We start from the raw sequence: 26,023 nt of genomic DNA, 5'->3' as shown, positions 1-26,023 counted from the left end.
CTACACAGAAAACTCTGTCTCCAAAAACGGAGAAAAAAAAAAGGAAGAGGGCGGAGGAGATGATGGAGGAGAAGATGGAGAAGGAGAAGGAGATATGGAGGAGGAGAAGAGAGAGAAGATTGGAGGAGGAGGAGGGAGATGAGATGGAGGAAGAAAAAGAAGAGGTGGAGGAGGAGAAGGAGGAGGAAGAGATGGAGAAGGAGAGGGAGATGGAGGAGGAGATGGAGGAGATGTGAGAAGGAGGAGGAGGAGATGGAGAGGACGGAGGAGATGGAGATTCAGAGATGAGGAGGAGATGGATATTCAGGAAATGAAAGGGGAGGAGATGCGAGAAAAGGAGCGAGGAGTTAAGAAAGAGTGAGAGGAAGCAGATAGAGGAGGAGATGGAGGAGAGAGATGGAGGAGGAGATGGAGAAGGAGGAGTGAGATGGAGATTTCGGAGATGGGAGTGAGTGAGATGGAGATTCAGGAAAATGAAGGGGGGAGATGGAGAAGAAGGAGAAGGAGAAGAAAGAGGAGGAGGAAGAGATAGAGAGGAGATGGAGGAGGAGGAGATGAGGAGGAGATGGAGGAGATGGAGAAGAGGAGGAGGAGATGGAGAAGGAGGAGAGATGGAGATTCAGGAGATGGAGGAGGAGATGAGATTCAGGAAATGAAGGGGAGGAGATGGAGAAGAAGGAGGAGGAGAAGAAAGAGGAGGAGGAAGAGATAGAGGAGGAGATGGAGGAGGAAGAGAAGGAGGAGAAGAGAGGAAGAGGAAATGGGGAGAGGAGGAGATGGAGGAGATGGGGGAGATGGAGGAGGAAATGGGGAGATGGAGAAGGAGGAGGAGATGGAGGAGGAGGAGGAGATGGAAAAAGAGAGGAGGAGGAGGAGAGAAGGAAGAGGAAGAGATGGAGGAGGAGGAAAAGGAGGAGGAGATGGAGGAGGAGGAGAAAATGGAGTAGGAGGAGGAGATGGAGGAGGAAGAGATGGGAAGGAGGGAGGAGATAGGAGGAAGGAGGAGATGGAGAAGGAGATGGAGTTAGGAGATAGGAGGAGATGGAGATTCAGGAGATGGAGGAGGAGATGGAGGAGGAGGAGATGGAGGAGATGGAGAAGGAGGAGATGGATGGAGGAGAGTGGAGGAGGAGGAGAAGCAGAAAAACAATTGCCAAATCTCAAATCCATTTGCCACTGGGGATTTGTGGAGTAGTGTCAGCACGTAATGGGGGTTGGGTCCTGCCTGCAGCCCCTCACTGGGGATTCTAGGTGGGGCTCCACCATGACCACGCCTCCAGCCACTCACTGGGATTCTGGGCGGGGCTTCACTCTGACCACGCCCCCAGCCCCTCACTGGGGATTCTAGGTGGGGCTCCACCCTGGCCACACCCCAGGCCCACACTTGGGTTCTGTGCTGGAATACTCTAATAAGTTATATACATATTGAATCCTCATAGTTGTGGATATGGATTTTTTTGTCTTTTAAAAATGTCGTGTGCATATGTCTGCATTGGTGTGTGCACGTGATCATGGGTGCCCACGGATCACAGTGGTGCTGGATCTCTGAAGGTACAGGCAGCTGTCGATGCCAGGACCAAACCCAAGTCCTCTGAAAGAGCACTGTGAGTTCCTAGCCCCTGACATGTTAGCTTTATCAGGTTACCTCTGTAGCACAGGCTGACCGTGGACTCCTGATCCTCCCCAGGTGCTGGGATGGCAGACGTGTGCCACCACATGACACCACCACCACACACGCACACACTCACACACACACACTCACACACACACACATACACACACACACACACACTCACACACACACTCACACGCACCAACACACACACACACTCACACACACACACACACACCAACACACACACTCACACTCACACACACACTCACCCACCAACACACCAACACCCACACACACACACCCCCCCACCACCACACACACACACACACACACACCACACACACACTCACACACACACCACCAACACACACACTCACACACACACACACAACACACATCCACACACTCACACACACACACACTACACACACACTCAACACACACAAACACAAAACACACTCACACACACACTCACACGCACCAACACACACACACTCACACACACACACTCACACTACCAACACACACACACACACGCACCAACACACACACACACTCACACACACGCACCAACACACACACACACTCACACACACACTCACACACACGCACCAACACACACACACACACTCACACACACACTCACACACACGCACCAACACACACACACACTCACACACACACGCACCAACACACACACACACACTCACACACACACTCACACACACACTCACACACACTCACACACACACGCACACACACTCACACTCACACACACTCACACACACACGCACCAACACACACACACTCACACACACGCACCAACACACACACACACACTCACACACACACTCACACACACACGCACCAACACACTCACACACACTCACACACACACACACACACACACACTCACACACACACACGTGTCTTTTTGCTTGATTTCTTTCTGGACGTGATGTGGTGGTTTGAGAGAGCGGCACTGTTAGGAAGTGTGGCCTTGCTGAAGAATTGGGAAGGGTGTCACTGTGGGGGTGAGCTTCGGGGTCTCCTAGGCTGACCCCAGGACACAGTCCAATGCCTGCGGCCTGCAGATCCGTCTCCAGCACCATGTCTGCCCGCACACCACATTTCCCACCATCCATGCTGGTGACAGACTGAGCCTCTGAACTGTCAGCCAGCCTCAATGAAACTAAAAAAACAACTTCATGAGAGTTGCAGTGGTCATGGTTTCCCTCACAGCAACAACAGCCTAAGACACGTGGTATCTGTCAGCAGTCAAGGCTAGACTTCAACTCATGGGAACTCTCCTGCCTCAGTCTTCCAAGTTTTGGCATGCTGGGCATACTGTTCACGCCTTTACTCCCAGCATTCGGGAGGCAGGTATATCTCTGAGTTTGAGGCCAGCCTGGTCTACATAGAGAGTTCCAGGTTAGTCAGGGCCACACAGAGAAACTCTGTCTGGAAAAAATAATGTTAACCTATGTGTGTGGAGGTCAGGGGTCAACTTTGGGAAGTCTTTCTCTGTTCCACCTTCATGTGGGTCCAGAGATCTGACGCAGATCGCCAGGCGGTCGCCACGAGTGCCTTTGCCCGCTAGACCCCTCGTGGCCACACTTGGTTGCTTTTAAGGATTTTATTTTTATTTTATTTATTTTTATTTTTTATTTATTTATTTTTGGTTTTTTTTTTGAGACAGGGTTTCCCTGTGTAGCCCTGGCTGTCCTGGAACTCACAGAGATCCGCCTGGCTCTGCCCCCGAATGCTGGGATTAAAGGCGCGCTCCACCACCGCCCGGCTCTTGTTACGTTTTTTAAGACAGGATTTCTCTATTTTTGTAGCTCGATTGACCTGAAACTCGGCATGTAGACCAGGCTGGACTTGAACTCACAGAGTTCCACCTGACTCTGCCCTTTTTGGAGGATCTCACACACACACACACACACACACACACCCCAAAGGGTCACTCCATTCCAAGCTGCCATTGGCAAACTTCCCCCAATCCTCCTGCCTCAGGTGTTCAAGTGTCAGGGTGAGAGGCACATGCTACTGAGCCCCTTTATTTCTACAAAATAGAAATGTCTACCCCTCCTACAGCAAGCAAGGCCCAGAGACTGGGAGCTGGGAGAGAGGGCAGGGGCAAGCGCAGCCACACTGGGGTCCAGAGGCAGGGAGGTCGACAACCGGGATGGGAGGGTGAAGAAGAGACCGGGGGCAGGGGTCTAGACCGGAAGGGCGCGTGCGCACTGCAGCAGGGTGGGGGCAGGCTGCCACGTGGGGATCCCTCACCCCTGAGTCCTCTATCTCCCTCGCTCCTCCTCCGCAGACCGACGTCTGCCGCAGCAACAGAGGTGCAGCAGACCTTCGAGATCTTCTCCTCGGGCTGGCAGAGTCAGCGCGTACAGCCTGCGCATGTGCAGCCGGCGAGTGCACGTGCAGGCCACCAGGGTGGGTTTCCTTCCTGCGCCTGCCAGACGGCGCCACAGCCAGACCCACCTGCGCCTGCGTGCGGGCCTCACCCTGGAGCCCCAGCTCTGTGACTGGGGAGTGAGCTGGGGCTGAAGTGGGGGCGGGGGGGGGGTGTCCTAGTGTCCTAGGAGAAAAGGGGAGGCAGATGGGAAGGCCGAAGCCTGGGGCGACGGCTCGGGGCGTGCATGCCGCTTTGCAAGCTCGAGGACCTGACTTGGATGTTCGGGGCCCACGGGAATAGCTGTGGGTGGCGACACAGCGCGGCGGCCCCGGGGCAGGCGGACTGGGGACCCGGGGATGGCAGGATCCTGGGACTGGGGCGTGGCGGGAGGAGCGGCCCCGGAAAGCCAGCATCCCGGAAGGGGCGAGCAGCAGGGGCAGCAGGAGACCTGAGGCGGGGTCGCGGGGCACAGGCCTGTCATCCGAGCGCTCCGGAGGCGCAGGGATCGGGGGTTCGGGACCGAGCATGGCGACCTCTCAAATTCCAGGCCGCCCGAGACGGCCTCAAACCAAACCCCAAGGAAGAGGACGCGCAGCGGAGACGGCTGTCCGGCCCTGTGCTCGTCCGCACCACTCGTGACAGACCCAGGCTGGGGCACGCGGTGGAGGCCGGAACCGCTCGGCTGCTAAGTTTGAGGTCTGAGCGGACCCCGGGCCGCCGCACCGAACTGGCTCGCGGTGGCCCTGTCCTGTCCCTTCCGCCACCTAAAAATAACTCACTGCCCACCCCAGGAGGGGACAGGCCTGGGGCAGGTGCACAGCTGGGTCCCCAAGGACGCGGATGCTGTGCCCCTGACACCTTGGCTGGCTGCGGAGGACAGGAGGTGCCATGGGCTGGGGTGCCAGTGTCTTTGTCTTGGGGTTACCTTGACCCTCGCAGGCCTGGAAGGTGCCAGGCAGGATTGGGTTTCCAGAGATGGCGGTCTGTGCGTCCCGCGAAGGGCGAGGGCACTGAGATCCCAGTTTGCTATGACCCTGGCATCTCCAGACACTTGGGTTGGGGGTAGGGGGTGTCTGTTCCTGTCCAGCTTTCCCAATGGTCAGTGGACTGAAGACAGATGCACCCCTGCCGCAGTGACCCAGAGTGGGGGCTCCCAAGGGCACCCCTCTTCACCCAGATCAGCTCAGCAAGACCTCCGGGTGCCCTGCAGGATGCGGCGCTGCCCCAGCCTGTGGTGTTCTCTGTGGGAGAGGGGTTGGGGCCCGGCCCCTGCCCCGGAGCCCTGTTCAGCCTCTCAGCTTCTTGAGACACGAGGAGTGAGGAGATGGATTTCCCGCTCCGTTCCGTCTGAATCGGCCAAAGGTGGCCAAAAGGCTGGAACCCCCACACGCTGTGGAACCCAGTCACTGTTAGTGATTGTTCCTGGCCTCGGTTTCCCCAGTGTGGTCAGATCACGGAGCCTCAGAGCTGGTCTGGGAGTCCAAAGCTGTGCTCCCAGGCCCCTTGCCCAGGTGGGTGTGTGTCCTCGTGCTCGGAACGCAGCCTCCCACCCAGGCCTGCGGGGACCTTGGCCTCCTGTCTCCCACCCACTTCCAACGTGGAGCCGCAGAGCCGGGTGGAACCTACCAGGAGATGGAAACGTAAACAGAGTGTCTCCCACAGCCGCAGCTCTGCACCCGGGCTCTGGAGCCACACAGGGCCACCCACGAGGCCGAGGCTTCCGATCACACCCACTCCCACTCTGTGCCTGAGCACCCCCAGGGGAAGGACACACACAGGGTCTCATCTGGATGTCTGTGATAGTACCATGCCCTACAACCACCACAGGCGTTAGCTGTCCTATGCACCACAAGGAACTCAGGCAGACCCACCACCCACCAGAGGGAGGGGGCAGGGGGCAGGGGGCAGGGTGGGAGTCAGTGGCCTGAAGAACTGTGTTGGGATCAGGTTATCTTGATATGGCTCAGGCTTCTGGCTACCCACAGCCCCAGTGGGCAAAGCTCTAGGTGAAGACAATGGAACCAAGACTCTGGGCAGCTGAGATGCCCGTCAAGGGGTCCCAGGTAATGCGGGCATCTGTCACCCAGGGGCTACAGATGATGATTTTGGGTGGGATACTACCTGCAAGACTCTGGCCAGCCACCTCAGTGGAACCAAGAGGCCACACTGGAGACCGTCTGGTACCTCTGGTCCCACTGCAGCTGCCTGCATGCCTTGCAGAAGGCAAGGGACATGCTCCACAAGCGAGGCCTGAGCGTCTTCCTCCAGCGGAAGTAACGCTGATAGCTCAGGCTATCCCTGTCTAGCTCCTGCAGGTACTGAGCCAGGTCCTTTGGGCTCTGGAAATCATCCACGTGGATGAAGGCGTCAGGGGGCAGGAAGCGTTCATAGTTCTTCCTGCTGGGCCCCAGGACCACAGGCACAGCCCAGGCTTCCAGAGCATTCTTCCACAGCTTCTCTGTGATGTAGTCTGGATGGAGGGAGTTTTCGAATGCCAGGTAAAACTTGTACCTGGCCAGTGTCTGCATCATGTCCCCTTGGGGAAGCGGCATGTGACCTCGGCCATACACGTCCACATGGAGGTGACTCTGAAGTTTCTGGTAGTACAGCACCCGAGCCGACTTGGACTTCCAGTTGGACACAGCCCAGGCCACCAGGTCAGTCTTGGCAGACAGGTTGACCTGGGTTTGGACCGGAGGCTCTGGCCACGGCTCCAGCCAGCCATAGGGCGTGAAGATGTCAGAGTCAGCGCGATAGGACATGGTGAGGTTGAAGTGACCGTCCAGCTCTGACAGCCGGCTACAGTGGCTGGGCGACTCCATGCTGAACCACACCCAGCGCTGGCCTGGGGGCCTCGGCTGAGGTGGCAGCAGTGACCTGGGATTGGCGCTGACTTCGCGGTGGTGGATGATGACGGCATCTGCCTGGGGGTACAGGTTCCGGTTGGCGGTCAGCCGGCAGTCAGCCGTGCCCGGGAGCATCTTGGAGCAGGGGGGCAGAGCCACTTGATTGTGGAAGGGCCATGTCCACAGTAAGATGAGGAGGGGCCTGGAGACAGGGGTAGCTGGGCTGGAGGCTGGTCCTGGGGAGCTACCAGGAGCTGGGGGGCCGGGTTGGTCGTAGGACACTCGGATGTAGGAGAAGAAGCAGAGGGCCAACAGCAGCTGCAGCAGCAGGCCGGTGAGGCATGGACGCCAGGGACACTGTGCCTTGGTTGCTCGGGGTGCATCCATGGCCTGGGGGACCTGGGAAGAGAGGGAAATAATAGGAACAGGAGGTGTGAATGTTATTATTCACGGGCATTTTAAATTTTCAGAAGTGTCCCGTATAGCCCAGGCTGGCCTCTAATAGCTAAGTAGCCAAGGATGACGTTAATGCCTGGCCTCTCTGGCCTCCATCTCCTGAGTGCTGGGGTGACAGGCATGTGCCACCATGCCCAGCTAAATCTTGATAGAAGCAAAGAACCAGAGACCCATGACCTGACCCCTCAAGTCCTCATCCTCCTTAATGCTGGGAGAAATAACCCTCTACTTGGGCTGGAGACCCCAGGAAAGGTTGCTGTCTGGTCCCACCTGGATTCCACGCTTTTCTTCAATTTCAGGGAATACAGAGCTGGTAGAAAATCTCACAGAAGTTTCTGGAGTTTTGATTTTAGGATTCTGGCTGGAAGGGAAAGACTACAAGTTTGAGGTTGTATATGAAGTCCCATGTTCTTCCAGTAGATGAATTTCACTTTTGGGGACCTCTGCTCTCAGAGACGCACCATCTCTCACCCATGCAGCCCTGGAACCATCCATCTTACAAAAGGGGAAACTGAGGCTCAGAGACAGGCATGCATCTAGCCATGTACACTTCAGTCACCAATGACCCAGACCTGCCATTCCCCTGCCCCAACTTCCCTCCATTTACCAGTTAGTGCCCCAGTCCGCAGACAACCCAGGTCCAAAGGATGATGGGATGCCATCTTTGGGTGCCTGCTCACTAGGGGACCATACAGCCCTTTCAGCATGGTTGTTGGGAGCTGCATAGGTCAATGTCAGACATCTTCTTCAATTGTTCTCTGCCTTACATTTAGAGAGAGTCTAGATGGTCCAGTTGACTGGGGTCCCAGTGATCCTCCTGTCTCCACTTACCCAGCCCTGGCGTTTGAGGCATGTACATATACAGGCATTTTTATGTGAGCACCAGGGATTTGAACTCAGGCCCTCATTCCAGGGCGGCAAGCCCTTTACAGACTGGGCCAACTCCCCAGCCCTTATTGTGGTGGTTTTGTGTTCCCCAATATATCGTGCACCCTAATAAACTTATCTGGGGTCAGAGAACAGAACAGCCACTAGACAGACATAGAGGCCAGAAAACGGTGGCATTCACACCTTTAATCATAGCCTTCTGGAGGCAGAGATCCATCCAGATTTCTGTGAGTTCAGAGCCACACTGGAAGCATCCAGGCATGGTGACTCACGCCTTTAATTCCAGGAAGTGATTGCAGAAAGATATGTAAGGCGTGAGGACCAGGAACTAAGCCTGGTTGAGCATTTCAGACTTTCGAGAAGCAGTTCAGCTAAGATCCATTTGGATGAGGACTCAGAGGCTTCCAGTCTGAGGAAACAGGATCAGCTGAGGAAATGGCAAGGTGAGGTGGCTGTGGCTTGTTCTGCTTCTCTGATCTTCCAGCATTCACCCCAATACCTGGCTCCAGGTTTGTTGTTATTAATAAGACCTTTAAGATTCATGCACATCTGGCACCCAACGTTCGTGGTACGAATTTTTGAAAAAGCTTCTTGCCTGTGGCCTTGAGGGCCCCAGCCTCAGACCCGAGCTACCCTCAGCCAGTTGTGGTGGTAGCACACCAGTAGGATTTACTGAAGGAGGCAGAGGCAGGAGGATCCTGAGTTTGAGGCTGGCCTAGGAGGCTTGCTAAGGTGAAGCTTCGGCCTGGGCCCAGCCACAAACGGTGGCAGTGGGACCATGGAGGCAGCGGCTGCTGCTCCATGTTGCCAGCTCCTTCTCATCGTGTTGGTGACTGTGGTGATGCTGCTACCTGGGACGAAGGGTTTACTGCTGCTGGTTCAGAGAAGAATTGCCAGGACCATCGTGTTACAAGAAAGCATCGGCAAAGGTCAGTTTGGAAAAGTTTGGCAAGACAAATGGCGGGGAGAAATTGCTGTGAAGATTTTGTCTTCTAGAGAAAAAAATAATGAGCACCGCGTTTGTTCTTATTAATAAGACCATTTAAGATTCGTGCTACAAACCCAGAAGGACAAACATGGTATGTACTCCCTCATAAGTAGATTCTAGATATAAAGCAAAGAACAATCAGACTGCAACCCACAGATCCAGAGAGGCTATATATATAGCATGGGGGGGGTGACCCTAGGATGACTGTGGCTAATAATAAGTTTTGGTTTTACTCAGTTACTGAGCAAGCCTCATTGAAACATTTCACTATTAAGATAGGAATTTATACTGTATCTAGCTGATAATAGAAAAATTAATTAATTAAAAAAATAAAAAAGAAAAGAAAAATTTGAACTATTTAAAAAAAAACCAAACAAACATATTTTACTAAAGTAAAAAGGGGGAACTAGGGACTCATCATTCCTTTCCACATTCTATTCTTTCCCTTGTTTTCTATGTTTTAAATTTTTAATCAGTGGACTCTGCTGGAGTATCTACTGCAGATAAGCACTGGAGGGCTCCTGTTGCAAATCATCCTCTGGTGTGATGGAAGGATCTTTCTACTGGCACTTGGAGGGGCCCAATCTGGTGTTGGTGTGGGCCCAGGGTTCTGTTTATGTCTTTCTTCAGGACAATGAGGTTCCTCTTTGGATTCCTGATGCTGTGTGCCCTGTGGCTGCTGCTGAAGCCCAACATGGCAGAGACCTATTGGGCCTTAGTGAAAAACTCTCCCCTTCTGATGCCAATGGGGATTGAAAACCCAATACAGCCAGCTTTGACAAGCATTAACGTAAGCCTAGGAACTGTAGCCATGTGATTGGATTCTCCAGAAGGTAATGTATGGTAACTACTTTTTCAAGTATGTTTGAGAACGTGTCACCCAGGCACCTTGGAGATTAAGGATAACCCTGAAGGTCACTGACCTCCATTTGTTAACAGTAGCTTGCCAACTAAGCCTTTTCATTTTCACAACCCTCTTCAAGCTGGTGTAGTACCTACTTTTCAGGAGTGGCCTTGTGCAACATTTATTGGCCTCCTGCAATTCATTTAGCCCCCTCTTTGAAGATACCTTAAAATTTATGAGCCTGAATGTAGCCATTATAAGTTCTGCTCCTTGTGAGCTGCCTGTTTTTTCTTTATGGTTCCTAGTTGTTCTTTTGCAGAGCTGCCAGCTTAAGTCGTGCTGGGATCAAGAAAAACGGGCCTTGGCGGTTCGTGTTCCTGGAGCTGTATCCATGCCAGTGGATGTCCACACAATCCAGAAGAGAATTTGACATTGCTGCTGCCGCTGTTGCTGTTATAGCAATGGCGGCCACCGCTGCTACGGTTTCTGGGATTGCCATTTCATAATTGGTTACCACAGCCAGCACAGTGGAGACCCTGGCTGCAAAAGTAGCTACCACAGTTAGTTAATCTTTCATTCTATTGGGCATGATAAATTTAATTCAATAGTTATATACATCTCGATTGGCTTTGAAAGTTATAAATTTATAAACTCAAGTTCCATTTGCTTTTGGGATCCCATTTTACAAGGACTCCAATTTGCAGTAAGGCTCGTTAAGGAAGGGAATGGCCCAGTTGCCTTTAGCCTACTGGCTATGGGTGGGTTAGGACTTCTGTTGGTCTTTTCTGTGTTGAACACACAGATTGCAAGCCCAGTGCCACTTTGAGATCTTTGGCAGCAGTTAACTCTGCAGCTCACACACAATTGAGCCTGTATGATAATGAGTATTCAGAGATGGGTAATGTCTGGGGGGCGCTCACCAACCTAAGACAGAGCACCTGTGTGGCCTGGGCAGGCGTCTCCATGACGGGTAAGGTGACCTGCTGATGCAACCTAAATCAGAAGCTCATTTTGTAGTAAAAGGGGGACCTGCAGGGCCCTGGTCTTCTGTTTTCGGTAGCTGTTGCCTTGCTTGCTGACCTTGACCCTGATATCCTCCCTATGATAATTCCCTGCCGGTTCCACCCTTCTGAATGCTGAAGGGAAGTTCCTTGTCTGTGTATCCTACATACTGGGCGTTAACAGCTTAAATGCAAGATTGTAAAACATCAGTTCAGTAGCAAACTTCTGCCCTCCAGGGTTCTCCCATTGTGCTGTAAGCCTGTATTTAAGATCTCCTCCCTCCTTTAATAAATGGCATTCGCATTAAAAAAAAATTCCTGCTACACCTTATCTTTTGGATTTTTGAGATAGGGTCTCATGTAGCTCAGGCTAGACTTAAACCCATAATGATCTCCCTATTTCAGCCTCCTTGGATGCTGAGGTTTTCCTTCCTCCTTGCCTGACTCAGACTTTGGGATTTGAACTTGAACCATCCTTGCGTTCCCCTGTGCCTTTGCCTCAGCCAGTGGCCACACTGTGCAGGAGCAAGCTCACCGAGCAGTGTGTTCACAGGGGCACTCTTCAAAAAGATTGATTGACGGATGGACAGGTCACGCTATGTGTCCCTGGATGGCCCTGAACTCCTGGTCCTCCTGGCTCAGGTTCCCCAGGATGCTGCTCACCAGCGCACACTAACACACCCAGAGAGAGCTTCACTTTCAAAAATGCTTCGCGCCCGCGCCCCCCCCCCCCCCAATTGACATTTAAAAATTTTTAAATTTGTAAGTTTTGTTTTTTTTTTTTTTTTTTTTTTTCTGAGACCAGGTCTCTCTGTGTAGCCCTGTCCATCCTGGAACTCACTCTGTAGCCCAGGCTGGCCTCGAACTCACAGAGATCCATCTGCCTCTGCCTCCTAAGAGCTGAGATTAAAGGCGTGCGCCACCACACTGGACTAAAGTTGCTAAAAATGTTTCCCCATGAAGTAATTTTTTTTAACCCATTTCTTTCCAACAGTTGACATCTTGTTATCCTGTCCCACAAAACTCAAGCTGTCGGCTCGACAAAGTCACCTAAGGGAGCCTAGGGGAGTCTCGGTAGAGGAACGTCCCAGGTCAGATTGGCCTGTGGCCATGTCTGTGGGGGATGGCTGGTCTGGGGTCTTAATTGATAGAGGCGGCCCCAGTCCACTGTGGGCAGCACCCCCCCCATGCAGGCCACCCTGGACTGGGCAGTGTTCCTCCAGTTCTTGCCTCAGTTCCTGTCTTAATTCCATTCACGATGGGCTGTAAGACAAACAATCCTTTCTCCACTAAGTTGCTTTTGGACAGAGTGTTTTACAACAGACACGGAAGAGTAACTAACAGAATGCCTAAAGTGTAAGATATGTACCCTCTTGCCAAGTCTTTATGTAAAAGAATACGAGGTCAAAAGGATGGACTCCCGTCCTGAAGGAGAGAAGCAGCTCCTGCCAGTTGGCATCTGACCTCCACACACAGGCCAGAGCTGCGTGGACACGATAAATTAACTAATGTAATTTTTTTTTTTTTTTTTACAAGAAAGGAGTCTCTGGCACTGACCGACCAGTGTTCACCCCCTTCCCCAGGTGATGGTGGCACAAGCCTTTAGTCCCAGCACTCGGGAGGCAGAGGCCAGCCTGTTTTACAAAGTGAGTTCCAGGACAGTCAGGACTGAAAACAAAAAGCAAAACAGAGCAAACAAAAAAGGAGATCGAGAAAGGAGTGTGCCCTGGCGGGTTAATAACTTTCTCCGTGGGTCACACGTGGGAACATCGTCGTGGGTCTGGCCGACTATGGTGCAGTTTAGGGAACTGAGAAAGTTCTGGAGACAGGAAGCCAGGGATGGCAGCAGGTAACAACCTCATTGTCATATCTCCTCGCTGGCCCTCACTGGGGAATTCAGGGCTCCACCCTGACCACGCCCCCAGCCCCTCACTGGGGGATTCTAGGCGGGGCTCCACCCTGGCCACGCCCCCAGCCCCTCACTGGGGGATTCTAGGCGGGGCTCCACCCTGACCACGCCCCCAGCCCCTCACTGAGGGATTCTAGGCGGGGCTCCACCCTGACCACGCCCCCAGGCCCTCACTGGGGAATTCAGGGCTCCACCCTGACCACGCCCCCAGCCCCTCACTGAGGGATTCTAGGCGGGGCTCCACCCTGGCCACGCCCCCAGCCCCTCACTGGGGATTCTAGGCAGGGCTCCACCCTGACCACGCCCCCAGCCCCTCACTGGGGATTCTAGGCGGGGCTCCACCCCGACCACGCCCCCAGACCCTCACTGTGGGATTCTAGGTGGGGATTCACCCTGACCACACCCCCAGCCCCTCACTGGGGGATCCTAGGTGGGGCTCCACCCTGACCATGGTCCCAAGTCCTTACTGGGGTGTATCTGTGTGTGTATGGGTGGGTGCTCCATCCCATAGTCTTCTTGTTTACATTCTCTGTCCTATAATTTGAACCGCAGGTTTGTGCGCTGTAAATCCACGCAGGTAGGTGGGTGAAGGATAAATTAGTGTTTAATCTGGTCTCCTAGCAAGGTATTTGGAAAGAAAGTAGTGTGACAAGTTGGCCCAACCTTGGGTTTGGGTGGGTCCCTTCAAGTCACTTGCTGTTTATTATTCTGAGGGATTATGTGTCTCAAGTTAACAGAGTTCGGTTTAACCAGTGTCGCACGGTCCTGGTCTGGGCAGCCCTAACCGACAGGGAATTATGACTTACACAAGGCACCTGAAGAGGACAGACAGAGAACAAAGAGGAGGGTCAGATCCCATCCACACCGACCCCAGGCTATTTTCCCTAGAGCCATGGGAAAAGTCCACTTTCCTGCAATGGAACAAAAGTCAAAAAAAACAAAGCACACAACAAAAGAAAGGGAGACGCCCTAAAATGGTAACACACTCATGATCCCAGCACTCCAGACACTGAGGCCGGAGGATGGAGCATTCATGCTAACCTGGACCTCATCTCAGAACAGACAAAACGGAGAGCGAGGGTCGGGACTGTGGCCAGCGCTCGGCCAGCACAGGGAGCCTTGGGCACTGCCCCCCAAGCCAGGCATGGTGCAGGCAGAGGCAGGACAATCAGGAGTCAGGGTCATCCTTGGCTACATAAGGAGTTGGAGGCCAGCCTGGGCTCTGTGAGACCCTCAGAAAGAAAGAAAAAACAACTGGAGACACAAGCGGACGCCACCCCCGGCGGGTCCATCCCTTCTTGGTCCTCTGGGAGGACACGAAGGCCGAGGGCCCTGTGGACTGTATGATTCCTAGTTCAGTGCTGGGTTGGTGTAAGGTTTAAACTCCCCTGACTCTGGAAAGGCAGCGACACTCTCCCTGCCCCGCAAACCCAGGTCCACCCGGCCTCTGCAAAGCCCGTGAGCGTGGGCTGCCGGCTCCCGGCTGGATAGCTCTGTGAGCTACCAGGCCCTCCCCACCTGGGCTGGGCGAGGCCCGGCTGCAACAGGAATAAAAAGTAAGCAAGATAAGGGTAGACTAGAGGAAGGACAGGCTAAAGAGGTCTCTCCCAAGAGAAGTGCTCCGGAGGGGGGCAAGCGAAATGGTCCTCCCGAGGGGCCTTACCTGGAGCAGAAAGCGGCCGCAGCCCGCAGCACCAGCTCTGGAAAGGGAAGAAGGAAGTAAGTTGCAATTGTCACCTTTATGCTTCCTCCAGATGACCCAGCCCATTTTCAGGGCTCCCCCCCCCCAGCCACGTGCATCAGCTTCCAGAAGAATGATGCCCTAAATTAATGACCCACCTATGCCTTTGTCTGAGGCCTTAGAGCAGGCCTCGTGTGAGTCACTGCCTCGGAGGTGCTAGTTCTCTAACAGAGTGCCAAAGTGGGCGCTCAGGGTTCCCGGACCTCCTGTCTGAATGGAAAAGAGGGGGGCAGGAGAGCCCGCGCAAAGGTCCAGATGCGGTGAAAGTCCGAAGTTCTTTCAGCAACTGTGGAAATGTTGTAAAGCAGATTTCCATGACAGCGGATGATGAAGCTGGAGTGGGTCACGAAGTCACCCTCTAGCACAGGGCACCGGAGAGCCACAGAGGTGTCGGGCAGAGGGATGAGCTCGTGGGCTTGCGGACTCGGTGGACGGGCCGGGCAGATGCCGGGGCGATGGTGCAGCAAGGTCATGCACTGGTGACTGAAAAGCCATCGTCTCCCTCCGTGAGTTCTCGTGGCTCTCGGGGGAAGCTTTTTTCCCCCCTCTCATGGTGGATGGAGAATGTTCTGGAAGGTTAATTTTTCAATCAGAATCTGTCCTCTCTTGGGGACGGAAACCTCAGGCTGAAGTCTCCGTTCTCCCAAGTTGCTCTGCTTTGTTGGTGGATGTCTTGAGGAACTGGTTCACTGAAGGAAGTGATTGCCCTCTCTGAGGCTGGGTTAATCTGGATTAGTGACTCTTTCTTTACACAGAATGACTTCTGGGATGTCATGCCCTAGGCCCACGGCCAAGCATTGGGTGAGTGAGTTTCGGACTCTGTGCAGCCTCCATGTGTAGATACCTCTTCCAGGAAGCCTCCCCAGACCGATGCCCCCATCCTTCCAGCTTTCTGAGTTCCGTGGGGGTCCTGATGGCTCAAGCTGCTTCTCCTGGCTCGGCTGAGGACAAGACAGAAGAACCGGGAAACGCTGGATCGTATTTCAGAGAATAAAATGAATCATTTATTTGGTTTTTCAAAACAGGGTTTCTCTGTGTAGCTCTGGCTGTCCTGGAACTCACTCTGTAGACCAGGCTGGCCTCGAACTCACACAGATCTGCTTGCCTCTGCCTCTGGAGTGCTGGGATTAAAGGCGTGCGCCACCATGGCCCAGCATAAATAAATGAATTCTAAAAGCAGGTCTCCAATGGCGGGCTGCAGGGCTCTTGTCATTTAAGATGTCTGTATGTGTGGTTGCGGCTTTGAGCCTGGCTTTCGGTCACCGAGGCAGCCAGAGCTGGGCTCTGTTTCCAACTTCTACGGCACAGCATGCTGACCCAAAGTCCAGCAGCAGGCCTCTTAGCTGACATTTGATTTCTAGATGTCCCCCAAAAGCCACAAGGGGAGCTTGGCCATGGAGCTTGGCCCCAGCATGACTTCCTGCCCCCGAGGCAGTGCGTGGCGCCCTCTGGGTACCCCACCCACCTCTGGCAGTAAAGGGCTCACTCTCGTTTGACCCACGGCCAGGAGGATTGGGGGGGAGGGGCGCTGGGGAGCACCACACGGCAGCACCCAGGTGTGAGGGCCCCTAAGGCCCCCGGGGCAAGAGGCGTTCATCCATCAGCAGGTCCGCTGTGGGGTGCAGGCTGCGGTGGGATCCAGCGGGCTCTGGGGCTGGCAGGAATTTTCCACACTCCTAAGCCCGACCTGCTGAGCCTCCTGCAGGTTGGAAGTCCCTGGGTGCAGCCCTGTGCAGTGATGAAGGCCACACGCTACACCAGTGACTGACGCTCCCGGGGCAGTACCCTGACCCCGGGCTGAGCCCTGATCCTCAGCTGATCCGTTGACCCCAGGCTGAGCCCTGATCCTCAGCTGATCCGCTGACCCCTGGCTGAGCCCTGATCCTCAGCTGATCCGCTGACCCCAGGCTGAGTCCTGATCCTCAGCTGATCCGCTGACCCCAGGCTGAGCCCTGATCCTCAGCTGATCCGCTGACCCCAGGCTGAGCCCTGATCCTCAGCTGATCCGCTGACCGCTGATCCCAGGCTGAGCCCTGATCCTCAGCTGATCCGCTGACCCCAGGCTGAGCCCTGATCCTCAGCTGATCCGCTGATCGCTGATCCCAGACTGAGCCCTGATCCTCAGCTGATCCGCTGACCCCGGGCTGAGCCCTGATCCTCAGCTGATCCGCTGACCCGGGCTGAGCCCTGATCCTCAGCTGATCCGCTGACCGCTGATCCCAGACTGAGCCCTGATCCTCAGCTGATCCGCTGACCCCGGGCTGAGCCCTGATCCTCAGCTTGATACTGCGCTGACCCCGGGCTGAGCCCTGATCCTCAGCTGATCCGCTGATCCCAGGCTGAGCCCTGATCCTCAGCTGATCCGCTGACCCCAGGGCTGAGCCCTGATCCTCAGCTGATCCGCTGACCTGACCCGGGCTGAGCCCTGATCCTCAGCTGATCCGCTGACCCCGGGCTGAGCCCTGATCCTCAGCTGATCCGCTGACCCCGGGCTGAGCCCTGATCCTCAGCTGATCCGCTGACCCGGCTGAGCCCTGATCCTCAGCTGATCCGCTGACCCGGCTGAGCCCTGATCCTCAGCTGATCCGCTGACCCTGATCCCGGCTGAGCCCTGATCCTCAGCTGATCCACTGACCCCGGGCTGAGCCCTGATCCTCAGCTGATCCACTGACCGCTGATCCCAGGCTGAGCCCTGATCCTCAGCTGATCCGCTGATCGCTGATCCCAGACTGAGCCCTGATCCTCAGCTGATCCGCTGACCCCGGGCTGAGCCCTGATCCTCAGCTGATCCGCTGACCCCGGGCTGAGCCCTGATCCTCATCTGATCCGCTGACCCCATGGCTGAGCCCTGAGTCCTGCCTTTGACTCCTAATCTTGGGCTGAGCCCAAGTTTTAACTGAGCCCCAACTCTGAATCTCAATTGCAGATAAGGGGAGGCTTAGGGTTCAGAATCCCGGTTCCATCGTGCCTCTTCTGACCCCGCCCAGAGAACGCCATGTGTCCATGGAAACTAGGTAGGAATGACCCAGCAGCCCTGTGTGTGAATGACTAGAAATGAACCCCACAGTTCTATGTGTACATGTGTGTGTGTGCGTGAGTGTGTGCCTGTGCGTGCGTGCTCCTGTGTGTACGCATGACTGGAAATGAACCTTCAGCCCTGTGTGTGCATGTGTGTGCGTGAGTGTGTATGTGTATGCATGTGTGTGTGTGTGTGTGTGTGTGTGTGTGCGCGCGCATGCCGGGAAATGAACTCATAGTCCTGTATGTGTGTGTGAGTGCCTGTGTGTGTGCATACATGACTGGAAATGAACCCACAGCCCTGTATGTGCATGTGTGTGTGAGTGTGTATGTGTATGTGTGTATGCATGTGTGTCTGTGTGTATGTCTGTGTGTCTGTGGAGGCCAGAGGTCAGCCTCGACTGTCCGCCTTGTTGTTCTGTCTTGTTTTCTGAGGGTCTCACTGGCCTGAGCTCCCCAGTTCAGCTGGGCTGTTTGAGCGAGGAGCCCAGGGACCGTGCTGTGTCCTCCTCCCCAGTGCTGGGTTATAGGTGAACACCACTAAGTGCAGCTTTCTCTGGGGGTTCTGGAGATTCAAATTCAGGTCCTCAAACTTGGATGGCAAGCACCCTGCTCGGAGTTGCCCCCCAGCCCTTTGATGGAAGGAAGCACCTGGGGGGGGGTAGCCTGGCTTCACACACCTCTCCCCTGAGCACCCTGCCCCGCTTCAAGCTGCCACCTCAGGCACTGCCCTGGGAGTTCATGTCTACAAACCACCTGTTGTGTGGTTTCCTGTTCAGAAATGAACTGCCTGGTCTCCCTCATGTCCACCTTGATCACACAGCTGGGCAAAGCAAAGGGACCAACCACTGATGGGACAGGACCAGGCCTTGGGGTCAGGGGACCCAGCCCTGCATTCCTCCCGAGAGTGCTGTGGCCCAGAGGCTTCTGCAGACCCTCTCTGAGCGAGAGATGCCATTGTCCAGAAGGGGGGGGTCCCTGGAAGTTCCTTCCTCGGGCTCAGGACCAGCTGAGGGTCTTGGCTCTCTCTCATCAGTCCCAAGTGCCTCCCTCAGACCCAGCTTACAAGCCTGGTGGGACTTTGATCCCTGAGACCTGGGGGGCTGCTCCCAGGCGGGGGAACGTTCCCCACCCTGCAATTCAGGGTGTGGGGGTACAGGACTCTCAGGCCCATGCCCGGCCCCCATGGACCCAGAATCTGCTCTTTCCCTGCTGTTCAAGCAAGCCCTAGCTGTGGCCTCCCGGCCCCTCCCCGCACGCCCGAGCCAGGTGTGCTGTGTGGGTGGCTCGGGAGCCATGGGTACACACAGGAGCTGGCTCAGGCCCGGGGTCACTGGTGGGCTCCTCAGCGCGCCCCAGGCCCCCCACGTTGTCGGCTGTCGGGGGGCTCCTTCTGGCCCTCCACCTGGGCCAGGTGAAAATGTACCTCTGGCTTCCCTGTGGGGAAACTGAGGCCCAGAGAGCTCTTGAAATTCACCACTACCCATCCTAACCCATTCTCCCTCGGCATGTTTTTTGTTTTTTGTTTTTTTTTTGTTTTTTTTTTAATTTGTTTGTTTTAGGGTCTCACTCTGTAGACCAGGCTGGCCTCAAACTCACAGAGAGCTCCTGCCTCTGCCTTCCAAGTGCTGGGATTAAAGGTGTGGGTTACCACCACCCAGCTCCCTAGCCATTCTTGAGAGTAGCAATCCCCCCAGACCAGAGTGTTCTAGAACATTCCAGAAATCCTCATTCACAGTCCTAGCCCTGCAGCCCCTAACAGGCGGATCTGTGCTGAAATCCACATCCATCTGACCTCAGGTCTCTGGACTTTGGGGTGCAGACCTGTCTCTGGACAGTGGGGTGGTCCCAGCTCTCTCTGAACCATACCCTGCCTAGTCTGCAAACAGAAACAGCCCGTGCCAGCGCCATCTGTGGGGATGGGGGCTTCGCAACTATCCGTCCATGAACCTGAAAGGTCCTCACTCATCTTCCTACAGAATTGTGCGCATGAGCCGGAAACATCGTCTCTGTGTCCCCTCTGGAATTACTGATAAGAACTTTGGCCTGGCTGGGCAGCACTCAGGAGGCAGAGGCAGGAGGATCTCTGTGAGTTCCAGGACATCATGGGTTATGTAAAGGCCCTGTCTAAATAAACAAACAAACAAATAAACAAGAGCTCAGCCTCCCCCTGCCTCCCATCCCTCCGGGACTGGGGGCGGCGGAATGCAGCCGGAGTCGGGGAAAATCCAGGTGACAGAAACCTGGCATGGCCTCGCGTCACCGCCCCCGGCCTGTCCTCACCCCGGGGCCCTTGGCACGTCGGGGTCTGCCTGCCCTGGCACCCCAACCCCGCTGGGTTCATGCAGCTTAAGTTTCAGCTTGTGGTGGGCGAGGAGGCGGGCCAGGCACGCTTGATTTCCAATTTCTGGAAATAAATGTCACCAGGCCATCTTTTGTCAGGTAGAGGGAAGAAATTAAATAAAAAAGAAAAGGCGGGGGGGGGGGAAGCCCCTTGCCAAAGAGTGTGAGAAGAAACAAGACCTTGTAGGTGCAGGGCGGCTGGCAGAGAAAATTCCAGAGCCTGTGCAGGGCCAGAACAAAGGAGCCTTTCTCTCCGGCAGGTTTTGGGGAGTCAGAGTGTGGTGGTTTGAAAAGTTAAAAAAAAAAAGTCAAGAATTTTGCCAGAAGGAAAAACAGCTAGGCTGTGAGGAAGAGGTTAAAAAGCACAGTCTTTTTCAGGGCTTTTATTTGGGGGACTTGCTTTTTCTAGGACACCTGTCCCACACTCGGGTAAAAGAAAAAAAAGCTAGAATGTCATGTTAACAACCTGGGCAACAGGCCCAGCGCCGCGGGAGCGTATGGAGATGCCACGTGCTGAAGACACTCTGGAATTTGTCCCCGTCCGCCCTGCCATCCCATTAGCGTTCTCTCGAGAGCCGTAATTTCCCCTCCCTGGACTCTCAGCGTGTTCCGGAAGCCCTCATTTACAGCTGGAATCCACCTGCCAGCTACTGAGACTCGGCAGCTGAGCAGCCGTCCTCTGCCGTCCCCTCCCGAGTCGGCCTGGGGACAGGGCCGAGACGTTCACTGTCAGAATGGGAGAGGAGCTGGGTCTGAGGCCAACCTCCGCCCGACCCTGCCAGGACCCTCTGCTTCTTGTCTTCCGACCCCAGGACATTTGCTCATGCCCCAACACGCGCAGTGGAGCCTCTTCAGGGGCCTGAGGCTCAGTGGACAGAGCACTCACCCGCCATGCATGGGGCCCCAGGGTCCATCCTCAGCTACAGAGCAAGCTGGAGGCCAGCCTGGGCTCCCCGAGACCAGATTTACCAAGGGAAATGACGCTCTCACACTCCCCAGTGTGTGCTCCTCCTCGGGGCTGCATCCTAGTCCATCATTTAGTCTAGCTTGCCCATCTCGCCAGCTCCTTTGTCTCTGTCGTTGGCAACCAGAGTGTCCCCTGACAGAACTGGAAGTACACTGAACGAATGAATGGATGAATGAATGAATGCACGGGCAGCCTACGCTCGATTCCAAATCTTCCCCGCCTGACAGACTCTTCCCCCGGACCCGTGGGGCACTACCTGGACCCGCGGGTCCCCGAAGGGACAGTGTCTGCGTGGGCTGGGGCGGACGGACGGACTCTGGGCCTGGCAGCGGCCTCAGGTGAGCTGGGCCCCCGGGTGACGCGGTGGGGACACGGGTTCTGGACAGAGTCCTGGGTGGCAGGCACAGGCAGGCTGGGCCCACAAGAATGAATAAACAGCGTCTTTGCGCGGCGGGCTGGGGGTGGGGGACGCTTTGAACCTCCAGCTTGGCTGGGGATGTTTGCACAAGGCTGGCAGCCAGGGGGTGTCATCAGAACTAAAATTAGCCCGTTTCCCGCTCGGCCCCTCCCCGCCGGCCAGGAGGGAGGCCGGGGCCTGGCGGGGCCCTTAAGCAGCGCGCTGTGTGGCGGGCCAGACACCAGCATAAATCAGTGTCATCCACCAAGCCACCCGGTGTCGGTACAGCTATTGCTGACCTCTTATTTCCATTTGACAGACAGGGAAACTGAGGCACGGAGACAGAAATGGGCTCAGAGTCACATGGGCGCACCAAGTGGCAGAGCCCGAATTCGATCCAGGGTCCGTAGGCTGCGGCCTCGCCTTTGACAGCTCCCCGAAGGCTGGAGAACCAGAGAAATGTGACCCGGGGAGGCACAGGGCCCTCCGCCCTGCTGGAGCGACTCCTCAGAAGGGGAACAGCAGAGAGGACGCTTCTCCCTGCTGAGATGCGGGCTAAGGACCCGCCCTGACCACGCCCCCAGCCCCTCACCGAGGATTCTGGGCGGGGCTCCACCCTGACCACGCCCCCAGCCCCTCACTGGGGATTCTAGGCGGGGCTCCACCCTGACCACGCCCCCAGCCCCTCACTGGGGATTCTAGGCGGGGCTTCACCCTGACCACGCCCCCAGCCCCTCACTGGGGGATTCTGGTCGGGGCTCCACCCTGACCACGCCCCCAGACCCTCACGGGGATTCTAGGCGGGGCTTCACTTTGACCACGCCCCCAGACCCTCACTGGGGATTCTAGGCGGGGCTTCACTTTGACCACGCCCCCAGGTCCTCACTGGGGATTCTAGGCGGGGCTCCACCCTGACCACGCCCCCAGCCCCTCACTGGGGATTCTAGGCGGGGCTCCACCCTGACCACGCCCCCAGCCCCTCACTGGGGGATTCTAGGCGGGGCTCCACCCCTGGCCACGCCCCCAGCCCCTCACTGGGGGATTCTAGGCGGGGCTCCACCCTGACCACGCCCCCAGCCCCTCACTGGGGATTCTAGGCGGGGGCTCCACATCCAAACTTTAAGCTCAGCAGCTTTGGGTTCTCTGGGCAAATCCGCAGAGACGATGGGGCCTCTGCTCTGCCGGGTCCCTAGGTCTCCTCTGCTGTGGCTCGGCCGCAGGTCGCCTGGAGAAGGATGGCGGGCTGTGTCTAGGCCGGTCTGCTCCAGTGTGCACAGTTACCTCCTTAAGCTCCACTCAGGCCGGCCCGGGCGCCGTGGAAGAGCCGGCTCCAGACAGGAAAGCAGGCCTGGGGGGTTGAGTGGGCGCCGCTCAGAGGGCTCCGAGCTGTCAGTCGGTGGCCGCTGATGGCCTTTCCAGGTGCCCCGGAGACAGCTGCGTGGGGGACAGCGGCCGCCCCGGCCCGCCAGTCACAGCCTCGCATTGCTGGTGATTTCTTCTTACTGGGGTGGCGGGGGCGGGATGGGGGCAGGATGGGGGCAGGATGGGGGCAGGATGGGGCAGGATGGGGGCAGGATGGGGCAGGATGGGGGCAGGATGGGGGCAGGATGGCGTGGGGGGCAGGATGGGGGCAGGATGGGGCAGGATGGGGGCAGGGTGGGGGCAGGATGGGGCAGGATGGGGCAGGGTGGGGGCAGGATGGGGGCAGGGTGGGGGCAGGATGGGGGCAGGGTGGGGGCAGGATGGGGCAGGGTGGGGGCAGGATGGGGGCAGGATGGGGGCAGGATGGGGGCAGGATGGGGCAGGGTGGGGGCAGGATGGGGGCAGGGTGGGGGCAGGGTGGGGCAGGATGGGGCAGGGTGGGGGCAGGATGGGGGCAGGGTGGGGGCAGGATGGGGGCAGGATGGGGCAGGGTGGGGGCAGGATGGGGGCAGGGTGGGGGCAGGGTGGGGGCAGGATGGGGCAGGGTGGGGGGCGGGATGGGGCGGGATGGGGACAGGATGGGGGCAGGATGGGGGCAGGATGGGGGCAGGATGGGGCAGGGTGGGGGCAGGGTGGGGGCAGGGTGGGGCAGGGTGGGGGCAGGGTGGGGGCAGGGTGGGGGCAGGATGGGGGCAGGGTGGGGGCAGGGTGGGGGCAGGATGGGGCAGGGTGGGGGCGGGATGGGGCGGGATGGGGACAGGATGGGGGCAGGATGGGGGCAGGATGGGGGCAGGATGGGGCAGGGTGGGGGCAGGGTGGGGGCAGGGTGGGGGCAGGGTGGGGGCAGGATGGGGCAGGGTGGGGCAGGTGGGGCAGGGTGGGGGCAGGGTGGGGGCAGGATGGGCAGGGTGGGGGCGGGATGGGGCGGGATGGGGCGGGATGGGGGCGGGATGGGGACAGGATGGGGGCAGGATGGGGGCAGGATGGGGGCAGGATGGGGCAGGATGGCGTGGGGGCGGGATGGGGCAGGATGGCGTGGGGGGCAGGATGGCGGCAGGATGGCGTGGGGGGCAGGATGGGGCAGGGTGGGGCGGGGATGGGGGCGGATGGGGGCGGGATGGGGCGGGATGGGGACAGGATGGGGCAGGATGGGGGCAGGATGGGGGCAGGATGGCGGCAGGATGGCGTGGGGGGCAGGATGGGGCAGGATGGCGTGGGGGGCGGGATGGGACAGGATGCGTGGGGGCGGGATGGGGCAGGATGGCGGGAGGCCCGCTCCCGCGGCTGGTGTCTGGATAACGGGGTCAGGAGGACGAGCGCGGGCCAGGAAGGCAGCCCCTAGGCACCCCAGGACCGCTCTGGGACCGGAAGTGTCCACGCCCTCCCCACCCTCACACGGTTTCCTTTACCGTTGAGACAGGGGTGGCCTTTCGCTGTCCCCAGGCCACCCTGGTGGGGACCAGGTCTTGGGCCCCCAGTGGCCAAAGGGGCTGCTGTGGCCCCGAGTGAAGCCGAACGTGACCGCTATGCTGGGGACGTGGAGGAGACTCGGCCCAGAGAAGGACCTAGCACCTAGCACCAGGGCTCTCCTGAGCAGCCAGCCGCTCCCCTCCCTGTCCCCAGCTCCGTCTCCCGTGCTCCCTCTTCTGCGAACTCCTACACATGCCTCAACACCCGTTACTCATGCGCGTCTGGGTATGAGGGCACTCAGGGGGCAGAAGCACCGTGGCGCCCGGGGAAGGACATGGTGACTCCCCACGAAGCTCGTTTGCTCCGACCTCAGGACCCCAGCCACACTCAGTACTCACCCAAAGGAGGTAAAAACTGTCCACACCCACCCCGGACGCTTGTTAAACCGCTTGGGATTTGCGCGCCAGCAGGATGTCCTTCAGGCTGGGCACCCATTGGTGGCACACACGTGGCATCTCGCCCCGAGGTGGAGGCAGGAGGATGGTGAGTTTCAGGCCACACGGTGAGACAAGAGCATGGACAACGGTGAGGACAATATCTGCATGCCCTTCCCTGGGCGGACGGAATGGACTGTGGTACATCCGGGAAATGGAATAGTATGCAGGTCTAAACAAGGGGCCAGCAGGCACGAAGACGAGAGGAGCCCTTTAAGTGGACCAGGCGGGGTGAAAGGGGTCGCTTTGAAAGGCTGGGGGGATGCTGGGCTGTGGGGACACCGAGGGTTTTAGGGTGAGGATGGTTCCCACCACCCACACTCACAGGCCCGGGTCAGCCGGGCCGTGGTTTCTCACGGGTATTGACACTGATCGTCAGTTCCCACTCACGGGAGCTGGGGACCCGCGTGGACAAAGGAACAAGGACGGTGATCTGCGGGGGCTTTAGCCTTGTGGCTCAGCTTCTCTGCGAGCTGGGAACTCGCTCCCTAATGAGCGCCTCACAGGCTGTGGGCACAGGGCGGCTCCCAGGACGTGGCTTCAATGAGGTGCAGGAGAGCGCGCACGAGGGCCGGAATAGTATACTGCCATTAAAAAGGGCCGGTGGGTCTCCCCGGGCCGGCCGGGATGGGGATAGGGCTGAGGGAAGGAAGCACACAGCAGCCCGGAGCAGAAAGGGGGCACGGCACTGGTGGCCCCGAGACTGCGGGGTGACGCCGAGGCCTGTCCTCAGCACAGCACTGGTGACCCCGGGGTGACGCCGAGGTCTGTCCTCAGGGCACAGCACTGGTGACCCCGGGGGACGCCGGGCTGTTGACGCCCCGGCGGAGGTCTGTCCTCAGGCACTGGTGACCCGGGTGACGCCGAGGTCTGTCCTCAGGACAGCACTGGTGACCCCGGGGTGACGCCGAGGTCTGTCCTCAGGACAGCACTGGTGACCCCGGGGTGACGCCGAGGTCTGTCCTCAGGACAGCACTGGTGACCCCGGGGTCGCTGACGCCGTAGGTCGCCCTCCCAGCCACTGGTGACCCCGGGGTGACGCCGAGGTCTGTCCTCAGCACTGGTGACCCCGAGACTGCGGGGTGACGCCGAGGTCTGTCCGCAGCAGCTCAGGAACCCCGGGGTGACGCCGAGGTCTGTCCTCAGGGCAGCACTGGTGGCCCCGGGGTGACGCCGAGGTCTGTCCCCCGGGGTGACGCCGAGGTCTGTCCCCCGGGGTGACGCCGAGGCCTGTCCCCCGGGGTGACGCCGAGGTCTGTCCCCCGGGGTGACCC

General features: G+C 57.4%; 1 protein-coding gene and 1 pseudogene across 2 annotated transcripts; both read right to left on the bottom strand.

Annotated features, from left to right (window-relative positions):
• The window catches only part of LOC114688888, a 9,959-nt pseudogene extending 2,299 nt beyond the window's left edge, over positions 1-7,660 (bottom strand).
• LOC114688854 (3-galactosyl-N-acetylglucosaminide 4-alpha-L-fucosyltransferase FUT3-like) lies at positions 5,806-14,887 on the bottom strand. 2 transcript variants are annotated; one of them, XM_037197845.1, is made up of 3 exons: positions 14,797-14,887; positions 14,621-14,657; positions 5,806-7,270 (listed from the first exon to the last, which is right to left on the bottom strand). In XM_037197845.1, the coding sequence occupies exon 3, from the start codon at positions 7,256-7,258 to the stop codon at positions 6,170-6,172; it is 1,089 nt and encodes a 362-aa protein (XP_037053740.1). In that variant the 5' UTR covers positions 7,259-7,270; positions 14,621-14,657; positions 14,797-14,887; the 3' UTR covers positions 5,806-6,169. The 2 variants fall into 2 exon arrangements, with proteins under 2 accessions (XP_037053740.1, XP_028719179.1); XM_028863346.2 differs by lacking the exons at positions 14,621-14,657; positions 14,797-14,887 and adding an exon at positions 7,598-7,682.
• Positions 14,888-26,023: the final 11,136 nt, after the last annotated feature.

Source organism: Peromyscus leucopus, chromosome 22, assembly GCF_004664715.2.
Source record: "Peromyscus leucopus breed LL Stock chromosome 22, UCI_PerLeu_2.1, whole genome shotgun sequence".
Classification (NCBI taxonomy): Eukaryota; Metazoa; Chordata; class Mammalia; order Rodentia; family Cricetidae; genus Peromyscus; species Peromyscus leucopus.
The sequence above is the reverse complement of the archived record's forward strand: the minus strand, read 5'-3'. Positions and strand labels throughout refer to the sequence as shown.

Coding starts and splice junctions, on each gene's coding strand:
- LOC114688854 (XM_037197845.1), bottom strand. CDS start 7,258: ATGGATGCACCCCGAGCAACCAAGGCACAGTGTCCCTGGCGTCCATGC.